The sequence below is a fragment of the Sus scrofa genome, chromosome 11, assembly GCF_054392235.1.
Source record: "Sus scrofa isolate SSC_HxYL_T2T_F1_AM1 chromosome 11, Sscrofa_HxYL_maternal_Yorkshire_Landrace_v2.0, whole genome shotgun sequence".
In the NCBI taxonomy this organism is placed as follows: domain Eukaryota; kingdom Metazoa; phylum Chordata; class Mammalia; order Artiodactyla; family Suidae; genus Sus; species Sus scrofa.
In genome coordinates, this window is record NC_139393.1 from 52,130,391 (window position 1) to 52,157,108 (window position 26,718).

The following is a 26,718-nucleotide window of genomic DNA, read 5'->3' on the forward strand; positions in this document are numbered from 1 at the left end:
TGCATCTTTGAATACATTTTTACTTTTTGTAGAAAACATTTAGATTTGATGTTATTTTGTCAAGTGATTTTTTTTTAAAATGTGGATTTAAGGAATAATTGTAATAGTTGTTTTAAGGGAGGGGAGTCCAAAATTAACTGTGATTTATGTGTGTGCCACATTTGAACCTATAAAATTTGCAATTAAAGTTTTTTTTTAACACCCTGGATTTGAACAGTAAATAATATTAGCTTTCAGTCTGTGGTTTTATAAGTTCCACAGAATAGATTCCTTAAAAAACAATCACTTAAAGTTAAGAAAAGACTGAACTGTTTATGAATTCAGGAACTTAAATTCTAGTTCTGCCTCTGCCAGCTCTGGAATCCAGGAGAAATCATTTAACCCTCTAGGGAACTTAAAGTTCTTGTCTTGGAAATAAGAAGAGAGCAATAGATTATCTTCAGCATATCTTCCATCTCTAAAATTCTGTAGGTGTGAAATGCTCAGCTGCTGCTGTTTGCAAGCCAGAGGCTTGGGGGGAAAGACATCTCATTATAAGTAAGAAGGGTCTAATAGTTGATTACTTTCCCCAAAACACTGTGTAGTATAAATTTTTCAGTTCCTTTATATCAAACAGCAGAGAAATACAGAGTGAAACACTGAGTGTCTCTCCATTACCCCCTTCCATCCTGCTCGACGCTTTTCCCCTTTCATGTGACTCTCACGTTTCCATTCTGGAGACAAGCATCCCTGCAGAACTGCTTCAGTTAACGTTTTCCTGGTTGAAGCCTCTTGTTTTATGTCTGTGTAATAAAGCAATTTTAACTGACTTTTCACAAAGTGAACACACCTGTTTTAACTACCACCCAGATCAAGAAATGGAAGCACCTTTCATTGCTGTTTTTCTCAAAATCTTTGGGAAAGTTCTGTGTATATGTTGTATAGAGGCCGTTGTTTCAACTGAGGCGTTTTATTTACAAATTTATGTTAATATTCTTTAATAAAGTTGATGACTTATCAATATTTAATTTTGAAAGTCACTTGTTCTGCGTCCTGAGCAAGTTATTTTATTTTATTTTATTTTGGTCTTTTTAGGGCTGCACAGGCATCATACAGAAGCTCCCAGGCTAGGGGTAGAATTGGAGCTGTAGCTGCCAGCATACGCCACACCCATAGCAACATGGGATCTGTATACCACAGATCACAGCAACGCCAGATCCTTAACCCACTGAGAGAGGCCAGAGATCGAACGTGTGTCCTCATGGATGCCAGTCAGATTCGTTTCCACTGGGGCACAACAGGAACTCCCTGAGCAAGTTATTTTAAATGCCAGTACTGGAGTTCCCGTCGTGGTGCAGTGGTTAACGAATCTGACTAGGGACCATAAGGTTTTGGGTTCGATCCCTGGCCTTGCTCCGTGGGTTAAGGATCCGGCGTTGCTGTGAGCTGTGGTGTAGGTTGCAGACTCGTCTTGGATCCTGCTTTGCTGTGGCTGTGGTGTAGGCCGGCAGCTGTGGCTCCAATTCGACCCCAAGCCTAGGAACCTCCATATGCTGCAGGAGTGGCTCTAGAAAAGGCAAAAAGACAATAAATAAATAAATACTAGTACTACGTAGTCCATTTATATTTCAACATTAGTTGACTCTCCAGGCACTTCCAGTGTAACTACTATGGAAGGGTTATTGCGTGTGCAGATATAAGGCAGGTCCTCAAGGAGCTCCAGGGTCTTAGGGGGGTGTGGGAAAAAGCAAGGATTATAGGAAAGACAAAAAGCATACAGTTCCAATAACATTTACTTTTTACAGGCTAGAGATAGCCCTCTATGATTTCCTCATATGAATAATTTAGGAGCTGGAAAAGGTGACATTAACCCTGGCAATCAAAATCAGCTCCATTTTCGATATGTGGAAAACTGGCAAAAAGTTGAAACCTTCTCAGTGACTTGGATTGTCCTTATTATCCCTGTGCAATTTTTTTTTCTATATTCGAAAAGGAAATTGAGAATGTTAACCAAACCTAATTACCTTTTTTTTTTTTTTTCAAACCTATTTCCTTCTTATGTAGAAATTTTCTGTTGGAAAAGGCTGGTGATTGGAAATTTTGTGTCCTCTTTCTTTATGTTTGAAAAAATTAAGTTTTTTACTTCTTTAGTTTTAGTCTATTTAATGTCCTCTTTTGCTCCTTCTTTTCCATAGACATTAAGTATAAACCTTTTATTTGATAGGTAGTGTACTAGGAATTAGAATTATAGAAAACTTCCTTTAATGTCAGAGGCTGGTCATGGCTGCCCACGGCACACGAGATATGTTTTCTGACAGAGGTAAGAATTAGGTGCTGTGGAAAAATGTAAGACAGACATCTAACTCAGATTTGGGGCTTGGAGTCATCCCACAGAAGTGAATACTGAGATCAAAACAGGAAGAGTACAAAGAAAGAATACAGCAAAGTCTTCTCTACTCTCTTTCGCCTTGGCCTTCAAGTTCTAATGGTAGAACAGTGTCATAGGTTTGGGTCATTTTCTTTTCTTTTTTTCCAAAGCTATACCTTAATTTTATTTGCTAACAGTAAGTGAAACAGACTTTTTTTTTTTTTCCAAAATATATAAGTGATACTTAAGGGGAAATTTTTCCATTGAAAAATCTTAAAAGATTTGGTAAGATATGTACATTCCTGTACTGAACTACTCTTTGTATTTGGTCATATGGTGTTTATGTTTAAAGAATACATATAAATTCACACACATATATACTATATTCTGCATAATAAGTATACACATATGTGTCTTTTCTGTGGAATTGCCCTCTGCACAAGTTTATACCCCTTCTGTTTCAGGGCTGGGTGTTTGACGTCCTCTCTGGGCCTTAGATCTTGGTACTTGCACCCTCACATAAACCCTTACCTTTTGGGGCACTCATGTCACATAGCTACCCCACCCTGTAACCTTCTTCATTTGCAGACCACAGGGACATTGTTTTTTATTTAGCGTCATCCTTGCTCTAGATTTAGTCTTTCTGCCTTAGCTGCTGCCTGGGTTACTTCTTGTGATTCATCCACAACCTTGACTTTGCACTTAATTAATCTCATCTTGAGTGATTTCCTCTTCTCTACTTGAGCACTCAAGTTCAGGGCCCACATTCTGTTCCTTGTCACTCAGAACTGATTTACTCTTGAAGTTACCAATTCAGGTTTAATTTTTATTTTATTTTATTTCTTTTTAGGGCTGCACCAGTGACACATGGAAGTTCCCAGGCTAGGGGTTGAATTGGGGCTGTAGCTGCCAGCCTACACCACAGCCACAGCATTGCTGGATACAAGCCACATCTGCAACCTACACCACAGCTAACGGCAATGCCGCATCCTTAACCCACTGAGAGAGGCCAGGGTTAGAATCCACATCCTCATGGAACCTAGTTGGTTTCATTAACTGCTGAGCCACGACAGGAACTCCTGTCAAATCACTGAACTTCCTATATTTCCAGGTTTGTCGGTCATCTGCTTCCAACCTATCTTTAGCAGAATTTCTAATCTATATAATCTATTTTTTTTTTTTTTGTCTCTTCCTTCCCTTTTCTTCCTGTTATCAGTCTTAAACCTCTCTTGTCTCTGATTCCCCCTTGTCTTTTTATCCAACATGCCCGATAAAATCTCAACTCTATTTTTCCACCTGAGCACACCTGGAGAAGATCACAGAGGCAATAACAAGTCTATTAGTTTGTTACCAACTTCAAATAGGCCCACAGAATTGTGTTGTCCTTTAGGTTTTTTTGTTGTTGTTTTTGTTTTTTTTGTCTTTTTCCCATTCTCTTGGGCCACTCTTGCGGCATATAGAGGCTCCCAGGCTAGGGGTCGATTCGGATCTGTAGCCACCGGTCTGCACCAGAGCCACAGCAAGGCAAGATGCCAGCCGTGTATGCAACCTACACCACAGCTCACGGCAACGCCGAATCCTTAACCCACGGAGCAAGGTCAGGGATAGAACCCACAACCTCATGGTTCCTAGTCAGATTCGTTAACTACTGAGTCACGACAGGAACTCCCCTGTCCTTTAGTTTTTTTAGCCCTCTCATTTTTCACAGTGGTTATTGTAGGCATTTACTTTCTTCACATCTCTGGCCTTCCACTCTTCTCCCTCTCAGCAGATGACTTGGTATTTCCTTCCACGGAGAAAATTGAGTTCTCAGTTGAGAACTTCCACAATTTTTTGCCTCAAACATTTATATATTTACTCATTCTGTCTGTCTGTTTGTTCTTACTGCTTGTAGTGGGAAGAGGCTAGTTTTCAAGGAGTGGAAAATCATAAGCCTTTACAAACCAAGAGGGTAATACAATGTATGTGAAGCAGTAGGGTAAGGAGTGGTTTTTTGGCTTGTAGGGAATTGATAAAAGCTGCCTGAGGATACCCAAATTCAAGTTTTTAACACGCTGTATCAGCTGGAGAAAAACCTGCTATGACGAACATGGCTGCTGGCCTAAGACTAAGTGTCCACAATGGAGAGGGAGCCCGTCCCCAAGGCCTTCTTAGGGCCTTTACCCCCAGACCCCATCCCATTTCCCCCAGTATCAACCCCTCATTTGCTTTTCTTTCCCATCAATATTTGAACATTTTTCAACCTTGTCCCATCTTTCAAAACCTTCGTTTTCCCGTATTCTCTTACCACTTTACTTTCTCCACTTTTAAACAAAAGAAATTGCCCACAATTTCGATGTTTGACAAGTTGGAGTCCTAACCATACTGTTCACGAGCTCTGAGACTTTTATCCTCCCCAAGCCTAGTTTTCCCAACTATAAAAATGAGGAGAATTCTTATGCCCAGTCATAAAGTTAAGTATTAAGTGAGAGAATGTATGTATAATGGCTCCCAAAAAGGACATACTGTGTTTTCAGATATATTTGCTTTAGTCCTTGGCAGTCTACCTTCTGTCCCTGTCCCTGAATACTTGATGGGTTCGTTTGTGGTTTTTTTCTTAGTGGTAGTTAGTACCACCAGCAGCCCAGTACCCTCAAAGCAGCTCTTCTGTGGCTGTCCCTGCCACACACGCCAGCTCACCCTCTTTTTCTGTGAATGCTCCCTCGGGTTCTGTGCGCTTTTTATTGTTTTCCTCACCCTGTAAACGTTTATATTCCTCAGGAGTCTGTCTGTCTCTGTGCAGTGGAGCTATCCGTTTAGCTCTTTCTCCCTGATAGCCAAAGCAAAGGCGAAGCACTATGGTGATAGTAGTTAATAGTTTACCATCATTTACTGTGTGTGGGTCATCTTTATAAGCACTATACATGTATTCCTTGATAATCTTCACAACGACTCTGTGGGTGGATGAGGTAGATGAGGACAATGAAGTGCTGAGAGGAAACCTGCTCAGTGTTCCTGCAGGTAACTCAATTCTAGACAGTTGAATTCTGGAACTTTCTGTCCTAACTATAACACTGTACACTCTTCCCAAATAGTTACACGATTAGTAGTGTTTAGAAGGGTCAAAGCATTCTTCACGGGAACTAAAGCCTCCTCTGGGACTTAGATTTGAAATGATGTAGGTGATGTTTCTTTGGGGAGGCGACAGTGTCCTCAACTATGATCCTCTAATAAAGTACCATCGAAGAGCATTCCATTCTCATGGAGAATGTCGTTGTAGAAGAACATAGTATAGACCGAAGCAAAACACCCCCAATATAGTTTTTCCATTATTATATTTTTTAAACAGTCCTTTGATAAAAATTTGGGAGCTAATATTTCAAAGTCATGTTTCATAGTTTAAAAAGGACAAAAGCTCTGTCTTAATCACCTTCTTATCTACAATGTCTCGCCCAGGACCAGTCACTAGAAATAGTTCAGCCGGTATCTGGGGACTGCATATGACCACTCTGAGCTGGTCAGCTCCTTTAAGAAAGGATTGCTTGGGACAGGATGCATTTCATGTAATAGGTTGCAGGGGGTGGAGTTAATGATCGCTTGCAAGATTTGATGCGCTCAGAGGTGGAGAAGAGTGAGAACTCCCATCCCTGTGTCCTGCTTTTCCTCCCCATTCCCATATTCATTTATTCATTAATTATTATTGACAAGTATTTATTTCATTCTTACTATATACCAATTACTGTATAAAGTGATGGAACTTGAATGGCAAATAAGACAAAGTCCCTACCCTGAAGATGTTTATACTCTGATAAGGTGTGTAGAAGACTAATTTGCTGGTACAGAGATCAGTACTCTGAAGGAGGCAAATATTCAGCTCCTCAGGCAGTGAGAACAGGTTGGAGGAAGTGTAGTGCCTTCAGAGGACCTCAGATCTTTATTAGGGTTGGAGGTGAGGTGTGAATGTGAAGAATGCTTCTGTAGGAAGCAGGGCCAGGTGTGCTTTTAAGGTTTTCATTTCTACCCCTCATCCTTATCTCTGCAATCCCTTTCTACTGGTCTGATGAGTACAAGGAAGGCCAATGTAGAAATACATTCCCAAGTGCTGTAGGACTCCTTTTCTGCCAAAGACCACAACTGAAACAGCACGGTTAAGTTCTGCAGTAACTTTTTTTTTTTTTTTTTTTTTTTTTTTGTATTTTTAGGGCCTAGCCTGCAATATATGGAAGTTCCCAGGCTAGCAATGGAATCAGAACGGCAGCTGCTGGCCGACGTCACAGCTGCAGCAACGTCGGATCCTTAACCCACTGAGTGAGGCCAGGGATAGAACCTGCGTTCTCATGGAAACTAGGCAGATTCGTGTCCGCTGGGCCATGACTGGAACTCCCTTCAGTAAATATTTTTCATTGTAAATGTTTGATGTTCATGTGGCTTTTCATCTCTCATGTGAACTCCTCAAGAACAGGGGCTGTGTTTTATTCATTTCTGTGTCTTTAGTACCTAATAGTAACTCAATAAATGTTGAAGATGTCATTTAACACTGGTAATCATTTAATTGTTGTTCTATTAACCAAGGCATAGCTGTGCTGTTTCTTCTATGAAAAACAGAGCTCAGGTTTTATACAAATGAACTTACAAGCTACTCTTGTGAGTTTAAGATTACCCATCTTTGAGTAGTGAAAAATTACTGAATAGAAAAATTGAAGATTTTTTTTAAATTAGAAAGTCACTCACAGCTTAACAGAAGAATTCAATACAGAATTTGGTCAAGTATATTTACTTTGAAATGCTTTATTATTGTTTTGATTTATAGACTTATGAGGAGGATCGCAGAAACTACTCTGAGCTTCAAATTAGATGTCAACGTTTGGCCTTAGAATTAGCAGACACAAAACAGTTAATTCAGCAAGGTGACTACCGTAAAGAAAACTATGATAAAGTCAAGAGGTAAGTAGTTAAGAGGGCCACAGCAGTTATTCTTATTTTTAGCATGCATCAGAGTCACTTGAAATTTTTTTTTTTGGTCTCTTTAGGGCCGCACCTGCTGCAAATGGAAGTTCACAGGTTAGGGGTCAGATCGGAGCTACAGCTGCTGGCCTATACCATAGCCACAGCAACGTGAAATCTGACCACAGCTGCAACCTACACCACCACTCATGGCAATGCTGGATCCTTAACTCGATCGAGCCCAGGGATTGAACCCACATCCTCATAGATCCTAGTTGGATTCGTTACAGTTGAGCCACGACGGGAACTCCTTGAATTCTTACCGTCAACATCATTAATTCTACTTTGTGTCTTCTTTTTCTGTCTCCATAGTCTTGCCTTTTGTAGAATATCATATGGTTGGAATCATACCATACAGAACCTTTTCGGATTGGCTTCTTTGACTTAGTAATATGCATTTAGGGTTCTTCCATGTCTTTTCATGGCTTGATAGTTCATTTGAATAATGAATAACATTCCAGTGAATAATAATATTCCAATGAATAATAATATTTCATTAAATAGTGAATAATAAATATTCCATTGTTAAGATGGACCACAGTTTATCCACTCACCTACCCAAAAACAGACAACTTGGTTGCTTCCAAGTTTTGGCAATTAGGAATAAAGCTGCTATAAACATTCACGTGCTAGGTTTTATATGGACATAAATTTTCAACTCCTTTGGGTAAATGCCAAGGAACACGAGCATACTCACGTTGTAAGGGTATGTTTAGTTTTGTAAACTGTCTGTCTGTCAAACTGTCTGTCCCAACATGTCTGTACCATTTTGCATTTCCACCACCAATGAATGAGAGTTTCTGTTGCTCCACACCCTTGCTAGTGTTTGTTATCAGTATTCTAGATTTCGGGTTTTAGTAGGTGTGAGGCAGTATCTCATTGTTTAAATTTGCATTTTTCTGATAACATGTGATATGGAACACCTTTTCTTGTATTTATTTGCCATCTGTATATCTTCTTAAGTTCTTTGGCTCATTTTTTAATTAGGTTGTTTGTTTTCTTACTGTTGAGTTTTAAGAGTTCTTTGTATATTTTGGACAACAGTCCTTTATCAGCTATATCTTTGGCAAATATTTTCTCCCAGTCTGTGGCTTGTCTTTTTGTTCTCTTGACATATACCTTATTCTTTACTGCACAAAAGCATGTAGTTTTGACAGTTTGTTGGGTTTAGAGTGCATTTTAATATTGTTTTTTATTTTATTTCAAAGAAGCTTTGTTTTTTTTTTAAATGTAAAGCCTTAGAAAATAGGAACGACCCAGAGTGAAATACCATGTGTGCAAATATTTTCAAAATCTTTTTGATGATTTAATTTTATGTAATTTTGATATTTTTATTTTATGGAATCAATGTAAATACATTGCAGTTTTATCTGAAGTTTTCCCAGCTATTCCTTTTTGACAAAAGGCACACACTTTCAAAATAACACTTTCTGAGGATATGGTTCCCATTGTGTTGCTACTAGGTAGCTATGGCAAATAATTTTCCTTTTGTTGGAATATACTTTTCTTTTGTTTGTACATTAATGAACCACTACTTTGCTGTATGTCCTAGGTAAATCTCTTACTATTCTAAAAATTTTTTTTAATCTGTGAGGTGTTGCTAATTGCTGCACTGTATAAATTAAGATCAAAGTAATATTTGTGAAATTCTTTGTGTGTGTGTGTGTGTGTGTGTGTGTGTGTGTGTGTGTATGGGCTGGGGGGAGATTATTCTAATTGTTTACTGCTGTAACTATCTGCACCTAAAATAATTCTTTTTTTTTTTTTGTCTTTTTGGCTTTTCTAGGGCTGCTCCCTCGGCATGTGGAGTTTCCCAGGCTTGGGGTTTAATTGGAGCAGTGGCCGCTGGCCTACACCAGAGCCACAGCAACGTGGGATCCGAGCCGCGTCTGCAACCTACACCACAGCTCACAGCAATGCCGGATCCTTAACCCACGGAGCAAGGCCAGGGATCGAACCCGCAACCTCATGGTTCCTAGTCAGATTCGTTAACCACTGCGCCACGACGGGAACTCCAGCACCTAAAATAATTCTTGAACTGCAGTGAGAACTCAGGGAGTGTTTGGTGTTTGTTAAATGAATGAATCCTTTATAAACTGTATAATGCATGAGTAAATTTGCAAGTATTTGGGGATATAACATTAGTAGTCCTAATCCCAACATGACTGACATGCAGCATGTATTATTATGTATGTATCATGTCAAAATCTAGTGATTATTGTAGCTTAAAATCCATGAGAGCTCTACTCTTGGGCTCTTGAATACAGCCAGATTTCAAAGAATCATTTCAAAATAAAGCAGATTGTGAAGGTAAGATGATACTTTGAGTTGGTGTTTTGATGTTCTCTCTGCCACTATAAATCTGTAGCAATAATTGGTACAAGAGAAAACTAAAGGGCATAGTCATCGGAATAATCCAGGGTGGCCATGAATGCAGGCCAGACTGTGTCACGAGTTGGTAATTATGATCTAAGTGATGAAAGCAGGTGGGGGGAGGTGTCTCATTTGATCATTCCTATTTATATATGTTTTATTTTCATAATGAAAACCTAGGAAATAAAAACATAGTCCTGATCAAAGACATAATAAGCATCATCAAGTGCTAGAAATGGAAAAGAAGAATAACAAAGCAAGAGTGGCTCAAACTCTGAATCCTTGACTCAACAGAAAGAATGGATTTTAAAAAATGGCATGGTGGAGTTCCCACTGTGCCACAGTGGGTTAAGAATCAGACTTCAGCGGTTTCGTTTGCTGCTGAGGCATGGGTTTGATCCCTGACCTGGCACGATGGCTTAAAGGATCCAGTGTTTCCACAGCTGCAGTGTAGTTGCATCTATGGCTCAGATTTGATCTCTGGCCCAGGACCTTCCACATGCCACAGGTGCAGCCATAAAAAAAAAAAAAAAAAAAAAAAAAAAAAAAAAAAAAAATTAAAAATACTCTGTTCACAAAAATAGAAGATAAACTGGGGAAAAATCACTTTTATATCCTTGATAAATTCTAAAAAATGTACAAGAAAACAGGTATATGGATGTTATTAGAAGGAATCGAACTGCTTTTCAACAGCAGCATGGAAAATAAATTGATTTCTTTCTTCCTTTCTTTCTCTCTTTCTCTCTCTCTCTCTCTCTCTCTCTCTCTCTCTCTCTCTCTCTCTCTCTCTTTCTTTCTTTCTTTCTTTCTTTCTTTTTAGAGCTACGCTCGCGGCATATGGGGGCTCCCAGGCTAGGGGTCCAATTGGAGCTGTAGCCGCTGGCCTACGCCAGAGCCACAGCAATGCCAAACCTGAGCCGCGTCTGTGACCTACACCACAGCTCACGGCAACGCTGGATCCTTAACCCACTGAGTGAGACCAGGGATCAAACCCGCAACATCATGGTTCCCAGTTGGATTCATTTCTCCTGAGCCACAGCGGGAACTCCTAAGTTGATTTAATTCTATAATGTAATTCTGTGTAATAATTAAAAGCATTAAATTAGATCTGAATGTATCTACATGGATAGATTTTTAAAAGCAAAATGTATACTCCCTTGTTAGCAACATGGCTGGACCTGGAAATTATCATGCTAAGTGAAGTCAGTCAGACAATGAGACACCAACATCAAATGCTCTCACTTACATGTGGAATCTAAAAAAAAAGCACACAGTGAACTTTGCAGAACAGATACTGACTCACAGACTTTGAAAAACTTATGGTTTCCAAATGAGACAGGTTGAGGGGTTGGGGGATGCACTGGGGGTTTGGGAAGGAAATGCTATAAAATTGGGTTGTGATGATCATTGTACAACTATAAATGTAATAAATTCATTGAGTAATATAAAAAAAAAAACACAAAATGCACATGCCCATCTTTAAAAAAAAAAAAAAAAAAAAGCCATTCCTTACTTTCTGGCATAACATAAAGTTCTCAGGTTAGGAAATTCCCATTGTGACTCAGCAGTAACGAGCCCAACTAGTATCCATGAGTATGTGGTTTCGATCGCTTGCCTCGCTCAGTGGGTTAAGGATCCAGTGTGGCCATGAGTGGTGGTATAGGTTGCAGATGCAGCTCAGATCCCTTGTTGCTGTGGCTGTGGTGTAGGCTGGCAGCTATAGCTCCAATTCAGCCCCTAGCCAGGGAACTTCCATATGCTGCAGGCGCAGCCCTAAAAAGCAAAAAAAAAAAAAAAAAGGTTCTCAGGTTTATTTTCTAATTTCATTGCCTCAGCATCTTGGTTCCTTTTGGTGGTGAATGCTATTCAGAAATTAAGGTTTGGATGCTGGTCATTGCTACACTGATCATTGTTCTTAGGCCCTTTCAGTAGGCAGAGGTGATGGAGAGGGAAGTGAGAAGATGGTTTAACATGCTCTGGGTGAGATCATACCAGTACCTCTCATTTCAGTTCAGCTCTACAGTAGCTAGTGTGACGGGGCTCTGACTGGCCAAATATTTACAACCTAAATATTAAAATGAATATTAACAATAATGAGTTATAATCCATTAAATAGAATAAGGATTTTTGAGTGTATGCTTATAGATAGGATCTTTGCAATAGAAAGCCAACCAATACATATACATGCAAACTAGAACTACCATTTTGTAACTTCATAATACTGTGTGATTCAGAATGACCATTGGAAACTAAAGCCATTGTATAAATGTTGGAAAACGGAATCTTATAATACGTCCTACAGATTACTTATGAATTGCTAGGGGCAAAAAGTGACCTTTATAATTGAGAATTTTGGCAGATACTGCCTTAATGATCAAAGTTATAATCACCAGTCATGGGATAAAAATGACATCATGTGGGAGTTCCCGTCGTGGCGCAGTGGTTAACGAATCCGACTAGGAACCATGAGGTTGCGGGTTCGATCCCTGCCCTTGCTCAGTGGGTTAACGATCCGGCGTTGCCGTGAGCTGTGGTGTAGGTTGCAGACACGGCTCGGATCCTGCGTTGCTGTGGCTCTGGCGTAGGCCGGTGGCTACAGCTCCGATTAGACCCCTAGCCTGGGAACCTTCATATGCTGCGGGAGCGGCCCAAGAAATAGCAACAATAACAACAACAACAAAAAGACAAAAGACAAAAAAAAAAAAAAAAATGACATCATGTGCTTCTTTATTTGATGTACCAAGGACACATTATCACTTCTGTAGTATTCCTGCCCAAAGTGCTTAATCCAAACCTAATTATGGGGAAACATCAGATAAATGACAGTTAAACAACATTCCATGAAACAGTTGGCCTGTGCTCTACAAGAAATCAAGTTGTGAAAGACAAAGAAAGGCAAAGGAATTGTTCAAAGTCAAAAGAGATGGAGTTCCCAGAGTGGCTCAGTGGGTTAAGGACTCACCATTTTCTCTATGAGGATGCAGGTTCAATCGCTGGCCTTGCTCAGTGGGTTAAGGATCCAGCATTGCTGCAAGCTACAGCACAGTTCACAGATATGACTTGGATCTGGTGTTGCTATGGCTGTGGAGCAGCTTCTCTTTGAACCCTAGCTTGGGAACTTCCGTATGATATGCCACAGGTATGGACGTTAAAGAGAAAAAAAGTTAAAGGAGAATAAACATGCGTGACATCCAAATGCAGGGCATAATGATATGTTGGATCCTGGGCTAGAGAAAAAAAATTGCCATAATGGACATTTGGAGGACAATTGACAAAATTTGAAAATTGATTATAAATTAGATATTAGGACTAAGTCTCCAAAATTGAATAATTATGTTCTGATTATATAAGACAATATCTTTTGTTTGTTTGTTTTTTGGCTGCCCTGTGGCATATGGAGCTCCCAGACCAGGGATCAGATCTGAGCCACAGCCATGAATGAAGGTGCAGCTGCGGCAATGCCAGATCCTTAACCCATTGTGCTAGGCTGGGAATCAAACCCATGTCCCAGCACTCCCAAGATGTTGCCAATCCTGTTGTGCCACAGCAGGACCTCCAAGAATATCTTTAATCTTAGGTAATGCACACCCAATTATTTAGAAATAAAGGGACCTAATGTCTGCATATAGGTCTTAAATATTTGAGGGGAAAAATGCACATGTGTAGAAGTGTGTGTGTGTGTGTGTGTGTAGATGTGTATACTTATATATGTGTGTATATGTTTAGTGAATATATGATATATATTCACATAGATGAACAACAGGGAGAGAATAAATAGGGCAAAGTAAAATTTAGTAGGTATTACAAAGTAAATAGGACAAAGTTAATAATTGGTGAGTATAAATATGTGAGAAACATATAATATACAGAAATACTGGAGTTCCCATCATGGCGCAGTGGTTAACAAATCCGACTAGGAACCATGAGGTTGCAGGTTCGATCCCTGGCCTTGCTCGGTGGGTTGACAATCTGGCGTTGCCGTGAGCTGTGGTGTAGGTTGCAGACACGGCTCGGATCCTGCGTTGCTGTGGCTCTGGCGTAGGCCGGTGGCTACAGCTCCGATTAGACCCCTAGCCTGGGAACCTCCATATGCCGCGGGAGTGGTCCAAGAAATGGCAAAAAGACAAAAAAAAAAAAAAAATACAGAAATACTGTTTTCATCATTGTATCTAGGAGATTATATAGGAACAGTGAGAAAAATATAAGGAATTTCAGGTTTACCCATAGTGTTCTATTTAAAAAAAAAAATTTCATGCAAATATAGACGAATGCTAACTGTTGTCAATTGCGAATAGCAAGTTTATGGGTGTTTTGCTGCATCATTCTTTATAATCATTATTTTACCTAAAAAAAAAAAAATCATAGCAAAGGGAGCATGATCATTACCTTGTGAGAATAAAAACGTTTGCATGTAAAAGCATACAATACTTAAAGTAATATATACTGAAGTATTACTACCGATAGTCATCTTTCATTAGTGGGTTTATGGGAGATTGTTATTTTTTAACTTGTGCCTTGCTCAAGTATAAACATAATACTTTGTTAAGCAGAAGAAAAGAGTCTTTCTAAATTGGTTATTGAAAATCTAATGAAAAGAAAAACAATTCTTAATAACTCTCTCCATGGAAACGCCAGGTGAGTAGATGAACTAAAATGCATAGGAACTGATTCTGACTGGAGAGATTAAGTCAAGAATTAGTAAATCTATTTCTCTGCTCATTTTTTAAGATATGTGTTTGTAGTTTGGTCCAGTTCTTGGTTCTGCTGTGTGAGGGAAAGAGCTGGTCTGAAAATGGAAATTAGAATCTCTAGGTAATCATAAACAATTTGTGAATGAAATAGTCACAGGAATGTCTGCCTGTGTATCTGCTGTGCAAACTGAGTGATGAGTTAAGGCTTTTTTGACCCTAACTGAACTGAAAGCCTAGAGCCATGTTTAAATTCTTTAAAAGTTTTGGCCTTAAGATTACATTGAAGATGGTTAGTGAGAAGATACCAGAATGTACCTTAGAAAGTTTTATTATTTACTTTGCTGGTTAGTGTAGTTTACATACTTATTTTTTAAAGGTAATAAATTCATGTTTATGTAACTGAACAAGGTCTTGAACAGAGAGTCCCTCCTAAACTTGAAAAGCAGATACTTTGTTGTTCATAGAATGACACTGAGGTCCCACTGCTGATATCTCTGATCAGTTTCCTGAAATGTAATCAGTCCTTTTTAACTGTTCATTACAAAAAGAGATGTAAATTCTATATATGAATTTTATTTTAGTAAAAATAAATAAATACATGTGTTTGAATTTTATAGTGAGCGTGATGCACTTGAACAGGAAGCAGTTGAATTAAGGAGAAAACATGAAATACTGGAAGCCTCTCACATATCTCAAGCTAAAGAAAGAAGTGAATTATCAAAAGAGGTAAGCTGATAGCGTCACTTGTATTTTATTGTTCAGTGCTTGTGGACAAAGCCCAGGGCAGATTTGTGAGAGGGCCTTTTTTTTCCTTTTTGATTTAGTTGCTAGAAAGAAGGGACTTTTAGTAGCTCTGTTTGGGTGAAACACTTCAAGGTAAGAGTTAGCCTGCTTTATGTGTTGTGCAAAAGCACAATTGGAAGAAAACATAGTAATAAGCATTGAAAATGAAGATGCCGTTGCTCTGGACACTATCTCTGTGTGCAGGTAACCACCTTACAGCAGACTGTCACTCTACTGCAAAAGGACAAAGAATATCTCAACCGCCAAAACATGGAGCTCAGTGTTCGCTGTGCGCACGAGGAGGATCGTCTTGAAAGACTTCAGGCTCAACTTGAAGAAACCAAAAAGGCTAGAGAAGAGATGTATGAAAAATATGTAACGTCCAGGTAAGATTTACCTTGTTTTCCGTATGTGTAGATAATACCAGCTTCTTTGAAGTAACTCTTGGCTTTGGGGAAGAATAGTGATTTTTTTCTGAAGGTCTATAAGAGGATGTTAGGAGAATCGTTCATTTTGTTTCCTCATGGGATACTCATTCTAATTGATTTTTTTCTTAAGACAGTGTGTTTTTTTCAACAACCAAAAGCCTGTGCTAAGGATATATATTCTATAACTATTTTTATTTATTTTTTTCCTATTTTTTTTAATTTATTTTTTCTTAGGATATAAGCTTTTTAATTCCCAGTGACTAAGATCTCTATATAAGTATTTTATGAAAGTAAGTATATAAATATCTCTATAGAAGTATATTTTTGAAGAAAATGTAATCATGTGGAGCCTGACTAAGCTGACCTTTTCCTGACTGTGTGAAACATACAAGAAGAATGACGAGACAGCATTGCAGATTGGTTTAAGATACAGGCTCTTCTGGAATCAGACTCCTGCATTTCAATCCTATCTTCTCTCTTCAACTAGATGTATAAGTTACTCGAGTTCCTTTATATTAATAGTCCTTATAATCCTAGAATTCTTTTTTTTTTTTTTTTTGTCTTTTTGCCATTTCTTGGGCCGCTCCCGCGGCATATGGAGGTTCCCAGGCTAGGGGTTTATTCGGAGCCATAGCCGCTGGCCTACGCCAGAGCCACAGCAATGCAGGATCCAAGCCATGTCTGCAGCCTACACCACAGCTCACAGCAATGCCGGATCCTTAACCCACCAAGCAAGGGCAGGGATTGAACCCACAACCTCATGGTTCCTAGTCGGATTTGTTAACCACTGCGCCACAACGGGAACTCCTAGAATTACTTTTTTTTAATCAGCATTTCAAAAACTAAAAACAAATTCTAAATTTTATGTTTTAAGACTTTACACATTCATAACTTTTTCCCCAGCTTTTGGTATTTATTGTTTGTTTGTGTTTCTGCCGATATCCTGTGTAGCTTTTGACTTTGCTAAGAGATCACAGTGACTGTTGTACTTAGAGGGAAAGACTGTGTAAAGAGTCCGTCGGGGCCGTTTTTTTTTTAAAGATTATTTGTCTCCCAATATGCACCACACAAGATTATTATTTCTAAATGAAGGACATTCTGTAACACGTTAGTTCTCAAGTCTCCAATCATGTGCATTAAAAACTATTGGCAAGGAGTTTCCACTGTGATGCAGTGGAGGCAGGCACTGGTTTGATCCCCAGCCTGGAGCAGTGGGTTAAGGATGGAGCGTTGCTGTGGCTGCGGTCGAGGTTCCAGCTCATATTTGATCCCTGGCCCAGAAACTTCCATGTGCCACTGAGGCGGCCAGAAAAAGAAAAAGAAAAAAAAAAAAATTAGTAAAATATTTTTAAAGATGAGTAATTATACAACATGAACTAACATTTTATGTAGTAAGGAAGGCTTTAGGGCAATATGTATAAAAAGAAATCCTAGATGGAACTAGTTTGGAACAATATTTTTAGGAATTATAAGATTTTACATCTAATACTATGTTTTTCAAGTAACCTTGCTTATAGATCATTTTGACAAAAGATAAAAGCATACATAAAGGGCAAAAACCTATTTCTTTTGCAAAAAAAAAAAAATCATGTGTATTCCTTTTGACTCCTTGCAGAGACCATTATAAAACAGAATATGAAAATAAACTACGTGACGAACTGGAGCAAATCAGATTGAAAACTAATCAAGAAATTGATCAACTTCGAAGTGCCTCTAGGGAAATGTATGAACGAGAAAACAGGTAAAAGAAGAAAAGTAGGAAATTTATATGATATTTTATTACTCTTTGAAGGTTTTAGTTTTATCGAAATTAAACTTTAGTCCATGACATAATGTCTTTTTTAATGAATTAAAGAAATTTGTCATAAATCTAAATCAAATAGAACATTGAAGTTCTAAAATCCCTTGCTAACGAGTTCAGAACTGGGTTTATCAGATGTTAGGCCTCTTTACTCTGGTATTCCCATTATCTTTTCATTACCCCGTTAACTTGTCCTTTTACCTCTACCTTAGTTCAGATTAAGGACAGAGATGAAAAGGAAATTAGAAAGTACTAACAGATAACAGTGGTTCTTCCTGTAACATGCTAGTGATTTCTCCAGGAAATTTTTAAAAACTACAATAATAAGGCATTCCCGTCATGGCTCAGCAGAAATGAATCTGACTAGCATCCATGAGGACGCAGGTTCGAGACCCGGCCTTGCTCAGTGGGTTAAGAATCCGGCGTTGCCATGAGCTATGATGCAGGTCACAGATGCTGCTGCAATCCTGCGTTGCTGTGGCTGTGGCATAGGCCAGCGGCCATAGCTCCGACAAGACCCCTAGCTGGGGAACCTCCACATGCCACAGGTGTGGCCCTAAAAGGGCAAAAAATTAAAAAATTAAAAAAAAAATAATAATATGAAATACTGTTTATGTCTCATTTAGCTGTTGGCCCTAAAAGACCAGATAATCTTTAAGAAGGATCATTTTCATTCATGCAGTTACTTTTAGGTCAATGTTTATTAGGTTTCCTTAGTGATTTCCAGTAATAAGGGGAAAATGAATGGGACTTATTTCAACAGCAGTTATCTTTATATACCAGGATTATGGTTCATATGATTTTTCATAGTTTATATTTTAGAGGGAAAGTGATTTTGAAATTGATTTAATTATTATGCTTGTTTATCAGCACTGATTTGAGTATATGATATTTTGATCTTTGCCGACAATCAAGACTTTAAATCAGACTAAGGTTGATATTAGAGAAGTTTATATCTGAGCTCTCAGAGCAATAAATTCACTTACTTAGTAAATATTTATTGAGGCCCACCATGTCCTAGATACATGTCAGATGCCAAAGATAAAGTGGTGACCTTGGCCTTCACAAAGGTGGTAGTCTAATAGCACATAAAGACAAATAGAGGAATATTGATCATAGTGCGTGGTGATGAAGAAGATGGCAGGATGCACAGGATGAGACCACATAGCCTTAGGTGTATCTAATGAAGCCCTGGGAGGAACTGGCGAAGAGTACATGGGGGGAGAAATACATACACATGCTAACACTTGCATGATGACTATCAGTGATGGAGGGGGGGCGAATTAGGGGAATTAATGCATACCCTGGAGACCAGACAAAATAAAATTTTTTGAGCAAACTGAAAATGATTTAGTATGGTTAGACCATGGACCAAGAAGCAGGGAGTTTTAAGAAATGCAACAGAAGGAAAAACAGGCCCAAATCATGCATTTGACCCATTGTCTAGGACCATGAACAATTGAAAGATTTTAGGACTATGCTTGATATGATCTGATTTTATATGAAAAGATCATTCTGCAACGTGGAGGATACACTGGCAGAGTATAAGGCTGTAGAAAAAGAAGCCACTCTTAGAGGTTGTTTCCATGATCAAGATGAGAAGTGGTGGCGTTCCTGTTGTGACTTAGTGGTAATGAATCTGACTGGTATCCATGAGGACATGGGTTTGATCCCTGTCCTTGCTCAGTCGGTTAAGGATCTGGCATTGCGGTGAGCTGTGATGTAGGTCACAGACCAGCTCAGATCCCACATTGCTGTGGCTGTGGTGTGGGCCACCAGCTCAGATTTAATCCCTAGCCTGGGAATTTCCATGTGCCATGGGTGCGGCCCTAAAAAGCAAAAAAAAAAAAAAAAAAAAAATAGAAAGGAAGGAAGGAAAGATGAGAAGTGATAAAGGAACTGGATTAGTAGCAAAGAGATGGAGAGAAGTGGGCCAGATTGGAAGCTTACTCAAGAGGTAGAACTAACAGGCTACAGTGAGTAGATTGGACTGTGGAGTGAGAAGTAGTTAAGGATGTCACCAGGTTTCTTGATTGGGCAGCTTCGTGGATGATGATGCAGTTTTTTAAAAACATTATAGAAAAAGACATGGCTTTAATTGGCAACATGGTAAATTTAGCTTAGTTTCTGTGACATGCAGCAGTTGACTCTTTAAGGTCTGAATCTCAGGAGAAAGACCTGGATGTGAGCTAGACCTGTAGCATAGGTGATACTACTCTTCTGTTTTACAATTAAGTACCTGTAGTCCTGTGGCTCAATTCCGTTATGGATTTTATAATAAACCCTTTTTTTTTGGCTGACTTAACCTTAAGATTTATGGGATTGTTTTTTTGATAATATGCATGATTACTTCTAAACAATCCACATAGCCGTATAGATTTTGGTATGTAATCATTTTGAGAATGTGCAGATTTTTTAGTTTTTGTTGCTTTTTTTTTTTTTTTTTAAGAAAACTCTTTAAAATGCCTCCCATGGTAACATAAGTTGATATAAATGAGTGCCTGTCCTTTAAGATGGCTGGTAGAGGTAGATTGGGAAACAGACTATAGAACCATTTCTGGAAGCAGAAAAGCCGAAAGCAGGTTTACTTTTCCTCTGTGCTGTTCTAACTCCGGAGCCACATCAAAATGTATTTCACCTAAATCAACTATACTTCAGTAAAACTTGAAAAAATGGAAAAGAAAAATGTATACCACCATATCAGGGGATTCCTAGTATTGGGGCCACTGCCCTGGAAACCTCAGCCAGCCGCAGGACCAGACTGACCTTGTAGATGGTGAAGCTAGAGTGGACAGTTGCCACCAGGTGGTGCCAAAGTGCAGCCCAGGCTCAGAGATTTCAATTGCACAGGACTCCTAGCCAGGTAGTATAGGCTTACCTTTATTGTTTTACTAACCTCACAATAATCCAACCCTGTATTTCATGTGGCTGAATCTTTTTGTGTCCCAGTTTCCTCATTCTGACAGGATTTAACTGTAGTTAGACTTTATGTCTCACTGGTCTTTCACAAGGTAAAAATAAATTGTAGATTATTTCTTTTGAAAGGGAACTCCTCTTACAACTTAAAATAACTAAGGAGAAGATTTTAGTATTCCTTGTTATGAAACATGAAATGCATAAAACATAAGTTTACACATTTGGAAATTTTTGTGTCTGAGCAAATTAATCACTTGCTTTGAACTTAGATGTATAATTGTGTCATTACTTTTATTATATAAGCTGCACTGTTACAATATGAATTCAAATGGATAAACTTGCATATTGGTGCTTAGTGTCCTTGCTTCTTGGCCAATAACATTTTTAAGAGAAAGTTAAGTGATAAGATTATAGATATATGTTTTGTCTTTGGTTTGCTTTCTATACATTGGAGGATATTAAGAGAGTGCCTTTTTAAAGGCAAGTATAAGACATGACACCACGAAACTCCTAGAAGAGAACAAAGGCAAAACATTCTCTGATGTAAATCATAGCACTGTTTTCTTAGGTTAGTCTCCCAAGGCAATAGAAATAAAAGCAAAAGTAAACAAATGGGACCTAATCAAAAGTATAGGCTTTTGCAACAAAGGAAACTGTGAACAAAACAAAGAGACAGCCTGTGAAATGGGAGAAAACATCTGCAAATGATGCAACCAACAACGACTTAATCTCCAAAACATACAAGCAGGTCATACAGCTCGATCACAAAAAACAAACTGCCCAATCAAAAAATAGGCGTAAGACCTAAATAGGCATTTCTCCCAAGAAGACATACAGATGGCCAATAGGCACTTGAAAAGATGCTCACCATTGCTAATTATTAAAGAAATGCAAAGTAAAACTACAATGAGGTATTACCTCACACCAGTCTGAATGGCCATCATTAAAAAGTCTACAAATGGGAGTTCCCTGGTAGCCTAGTTGTTAAGGATTCAGCGTTGTCACTGCTGTGGCTCAATACCCTGCCCCGGGAACTTCTGCCTGCCATGAGTTTGGCCAAAAAAAAAAAAAAAAAAAAAAAAAAAATGTCTACAAATAACAAGTGCTAGAGAGAGTGTGTGAAGAAAAAGGAACCTTCATAGAATGTAAGTTGGTGCAGCCACTATGAAAAACAGTATGGAGACTCCTTAAAAAACTAAAAATAGATTTGCCATATGATCCAGCAGTCCCACGACTGGACATATATATCATCTGGAGAAAACTCTTAACTTGAAAAGATACATACACCCCAGCGTTCAGTGCAGCACTATCCACAATAGCCAAGACGTGGAAGCAACCTAAATGTTCATCTGCAGAGAAATGGATAAAGAGTATGTGGTGTGTGTGTGTGTGAGTGTGTGTGTATACATATATACATACACCATACCCACAATGGAATACTACTCAGCTGTAAAAAGAATAAAATAATGAGTTCTGTTGTAGTTCAGTGGTTTTGAAACCAACTAGTATCCACAAGGACGCAGGTTCAATCCCTGGCGTCACTTATTGGGTTTCATATGTGGCATTGCTGTGAGCTGTGGTGTAGGTCTCAGATGTAGTTTGGATTCTGCATTGCTGTGGCTGTGGCTAGGCTGGCAGCTGCAGCTCCAGCTCCAGTTCCATCAGAGCTCTGATCCCTAGCCTAGGAATTTCCATATGCCATGGGTGCAGCCCTAAAAAGCCAAAAAAAAAAAAAAAAAAAAAAGAATAAGAGAATACCATAGCAACATGGATGAACCTAGAGGTTATTCTAGGTTAAGTGAAGTAATTTGGGCAGAGAAAGACAAATAGCATGCTGTATCACTTGTATGTGAAATCTAAAAAAATAAAATAAAATAAATTTATTTACAAAACAGAAACAGACTCACAGACGTAGAAAACAAACCTATAAGTACCAAAGGGGAAAGGTGGTGGGGAGGGGTAAATTAGAAGTTTGGGATTAGCATGTACACACTACTGTATATAAAATAAATAAAGAACAAGGATCTACTGTATAGCACAGGGAATTATATTCAATATCCCATAATAGACTGTAATGGAATAGAAAAAAAAAATAATGTACTCAAGGATTGAGATTTAATAAAGTAATTCTTCTTCTTTTTTTTTTTTTTGCTTTTTAGGGTTACACCCACAGCATATGGAAGTTCCCAGGCTGGAGGTTGAATTGGAGCTGCCCCTGCTGGCCTACACCACAGCCACAACAACTCAGGAGCTAAGCTTTGTCTGCGACTTACAGGTTATGATGTGTATGTATGCTCTGGCTCAGTTTGTGAGTTAGGTTTTTTGGCTTTTTCTCTACTTTATAGTTTCTTTAAAACACTGCTTTGGAGCTTTGGGAAATAATGAGTGAAACTCACTTTGGCAGTGAAATTTATTATTTAAATAACTTTTTGCTTAGTAGGTATCATATGACTGAAATATATGAACTCTCTTGCACTTTTAGAAGCATTATTCCTCGAACAGAGAGTATGTTATGAAAGAGATTTGAAACAAAAGTCTAAACTTAAATTCTGGCTCTATTGCTTATTAGTAGAGAGTGAATATGTCACTTAATATCGCTGAAGTTAATTTTCCCTTTTGTGGAATGAACTGATAACTATTTAACAGGGTAATCTGGAAGGTCTAAGTAAGATAATACATGTAAAAAAGGACATCATAGGAGTTCCTGTTGTGGCTCAGCTGTAACAAACATGACTAGTATCCATGAGGACTCAAGTTTGATCCCTGGCCTCTCTCAGTGGGTTAAGGATCCAGCATTGCTGTAAGCTGTGGTGTAGGTCGCAGGCATGGCTTAGATACTTCATTGCTGTTCCTGTGGCTGTGGTGTAGACTGACAGCTGGAGCTCCTACTTGACTTGTAGCCTGGGAAGTTCCATACACCACAGGTGCAGCCCTAAAAAGAAAAAAAGAAAAAAAATTACATCACAAATTGTAAAGCTGTATATAAATAATAGTTATTTAGATACTTTTTGCCTATGTGAAATACTTCTAAAAATTCTTTCATTCCTTGTGTTGACAATATAAGTAAAATAAGCATTATATAAAGTCAGTGGGAGAGTTCCCATCGTGGCTCAGTGGAAACGAATCTGACTAATATCCATGAGGACGTAGGTTTGATCCCTGGCCTTGCTCAGTGGGTTTAAGTATCTGGTGTTGCCATGAGCTGTGGTGTTGCCATTAGCTGTGGCTAACTTATTTGTTCTTTAGTAATACTGTGAAATAATGAAGGGGAGATAAATTCAGCTGCTTTTTTTAACTGCGACTTACAGAGGTTCCCAGGCTAGGGGTTGAATGGGAGCTGTAGCTGCTGGCCTCTGCCACAGCCACAGCAACGTGGGATCTGAGCCATGTCTGTGACCTATACCACGGCTCAAGGCAACCCTGGATCCTTAACCCACTGAGCAAGGCCAGACATAGAGCCCGAGTCCTCATGGATATTAGTGATGTTCGTTTCCGCTGAGCCACAACAGGAATTCCTCAGCTGCTTTTTAAAGTTTTTCCAGAAAGTAAAACTTTACATGAGATAAGACTCATTATTATAAATAGTCTCAGAAAACAGAAAGAGCTACTCTCACAGTAGTAACTGTAAAAAAAAAAAGGGGGGGGGAAGTATGAGTTTGTTATATTTATTATGCTCTTGATACTGCATAGAATATGGAAATTGAGATTGCTCTACAGTTATTGAAACAGGGATGGCAGTATGGAAAAGGAGATAAAAAATATACTTTTAGAAAATAATACAGTGTTGTAAATCAACTATACCCCAATAAGATTTTTAAAACATACATGCTTTTAATTGTAACAGTATTGCTCTAGTGATTTTATTTTCCCACCATGTCTATAAAAACTATCTTGACCACAATTTATCTTCATACTCAAGAAGAAACTTTACTGACATAAAGTTTGCATAGAATCTCAGAGTGATATTAAACACCTCTGACTCTTGAATCTAAGTTTATTTACTAAAGTTACTTGAGTGTATGTAATGCATTACAGTGGGCGAATTGGAACTAGTGTACAGAGGTTCATGATATAAGAGGTATATGTCCTCATTAGTGCTTAAACAAGATTCTTTCATTTATATCTTACCAGATAGCTGTCTAATTTTTAAAGCTCTTTTATGAAAAAACTTAAGAATATTCTATCTTGTCCTTTCAATTAGACTATTCTGATATATGGCTTTAAAAATAATTGTAAATGAAATTTCATTGTTAGATTATATATATGTATATATGTGTATTTATTTTTAGGGCCACACCTGCGGCATATGGAAATTCCCAGGCTAGGGTTCACATTGAAGCTGCAGCTGCCAGCCTGCTCCACAGCTGCAGCAACATGAGATCCGAGCCACATCTGCAGCCTACACCGCATGCATCTGCGACCTATATAGCAGCTTGCAGCAGTGCTGGTTCCTTAACCCACTGAGCAAGGCCAGAGATCAAACGCACATCCTCATGGATACTAGTCAGATTTCTAACCCACTGAGCCACAACGGGAGCTCCATATTGTTAGCTATCTTTAATTGTCAACTATGTTCTTTATCCCTGTAGGGATTATCACATATGTTCACTGCTTAATTAATATTTAAGGAGTTCTCTTTGCGGCTCAGAGGTTAACAAACACAACTAGGATCCATGAGGATTTGGATTCAATCTCTGTCCTCTCAGTGGGTTGGGGATCTAGTGTTACTGTGAGCTGTGTTGTAGGTTGCAGACACGGCTTGGATCCTGTATTGCTGTGGCTGTGGTGTAGGCCAGCAGCTATAGCTGTGATTCGACCCCTAGCCTGGGAACTTCCATATGCCATGGGTGTGGCCCTAAAAAGCAAAAAAATAAATAATAATAATATTTAAGAATTTCATGGTGTATAGAGTGTTCCAGATATGAAGCAAGGTGAGTTCAGGTTATAGAAAAACTTAGATTTTCCTGCATGGTACCTACAGTTCATAGGGTGGTAAGGGAAGTTAGTAAGGGTAGGGTCAGATTTTCTTAAATCCTGTTGTCAGAGAATTTTTGGAAACTTTATAATAAAGGAGTGACTTTTGTAACTGTGGTTGCAGTGTGAGGTGAATTACGGTTGAAAAGGACATAGAGAAAGAAAGATTGGTTAGGGGAGTTTAAGTGAAGATGAGAAATGGAAAGCAAGAATAAGCCAAATTTAAAGAATATTTAGGTAGTGGAAGTGAAAAGACCTAGTGATTGACAGGAAGCGGACAAGAATGACTCCAGCTCTTCTACTTTATTGGAGAGATGGATGGTTAAGCATGGCCATTAACCCAAGGTTGCAGAAAAGTTGGAAAAAGGAAAATAAGTTAATTCCTGATGTTTTATGGATATAGCAGCTCTGACCAAGCACCAAAGTACTTGTCTAAGATCACATTGTTTCTTTATTGTTCATTAAGAACATTTTTATTTTATCATTATTTTATTTTTCAATTAAAGTAACATTGATTTGTAGCATACCACAATAGCAGCCAGAGCCACAGCAGTGACAGTGCTCCATCCTCAAGCCACTATACCACAAGAGAATGCCTAGATTTCATCTTTTTTATTGCTGAGTACTATTCCAGTGTGTGTGTGTGTGTGTGTGTGTGTGTGTGTGTGTGTGTGTGTGTGTGTGTGTGTACCATACTTTTTTTTTTTTTTTTTGGTCTTTTTGCTATTTCTTTGGGCCGCTCCCGTGGCATATGGAGGTTCCCAGGCTAGGGGTCCAATCGGAGCTGCAGCCACTGGCCTACACCAGAGCCACAGCAACGCGGGATCCGAGCCGCGTCTGCAACCCACACCACAGCTCACGGCAACGCCGGATCCTTAACCCACGAAGCAAGGGCAGGGACCGAACCCGCAACCTCATGGTTCCTAGTCGGATTCGTTAACCACTGCGCCACACGGGAACTCCTACCATACACTCTTTATCTGTTTATCTGTTGATGGACTTAGATTGTTGCCATTTCCTGGGTATTGTGAATAATTCCACAATGAACATGGAGGGCGCACATTTAGATTAACCTTTTCAGATTAGTCTTTTCCTATTTTTGGAGTATATGCACACAAGTATATATACACAAAAGTAGGATAGCTGGATCGTATGGTAGTTCTTAATTTTGGGGGGAATCTCCATACTCTCTTCCTTAGTGGCTGTACCGGTTTTTATATGAGGATTCTCTCTTTTCCACATCCTCTTCAATACTTGTTATTTCTTGCCTTTTTGATAGTTACCATTCTGTCAGGCATAAGGTGATAGTTCCTTGTGGTTTTGATTTATATTTTCCTAATAATTGATGATTTTGAATATCTTTTCATGTGCCTGTTGGTCATCTGTATGTCTTACTTAGAAAAACCTCTCTTAGGCTCCTCT

General features: G+C 38.7%; 1 protein-coding gene across 13 annotated transcripts in view; it reads left to right on the forward strand.

Annotated features, from left to right (window-relative positions):
• PIBF1 (progesterone immunomodulatory binding factor 1) overlaps nucleotides 1–26,718 on the forward strand; it is a 287,448-nt gene that overhangs the window by 48,063 nt on the left and 212,667 nt on the right. For 12 of the 13 annotated variants that reach the window (XM_021065663.2, XM_084981936.1, XM_084981934.1 and 9 more), the window contains exons 6-9: nucleotides 7,137–7,270; nucleotides 15,012–15,120; nucleotides 15,382–15,563; nucleotides 17,221–17,346. In XM_021065663.2, the coding sequence (XP_020921322.1) occupies nucleotides 7,137–7,270; nucleotides 15,012–15,120; nucleotides 15,382–15,563; nucleotides 17,221–17,346 (551 nt within the window). Of the gene's footprint in view, nucleotides 1–7,136; nucleotides 7,271–15,011; nucleotides 15,121–15,381; nucleotides 15,862–16,214; nucleotides 16,940–17,220; nucleotides 17,347–26,718 lie in introns of those variants that run through there. The other variant, XM_084981943.1, reaches the window with a different exon arrangement.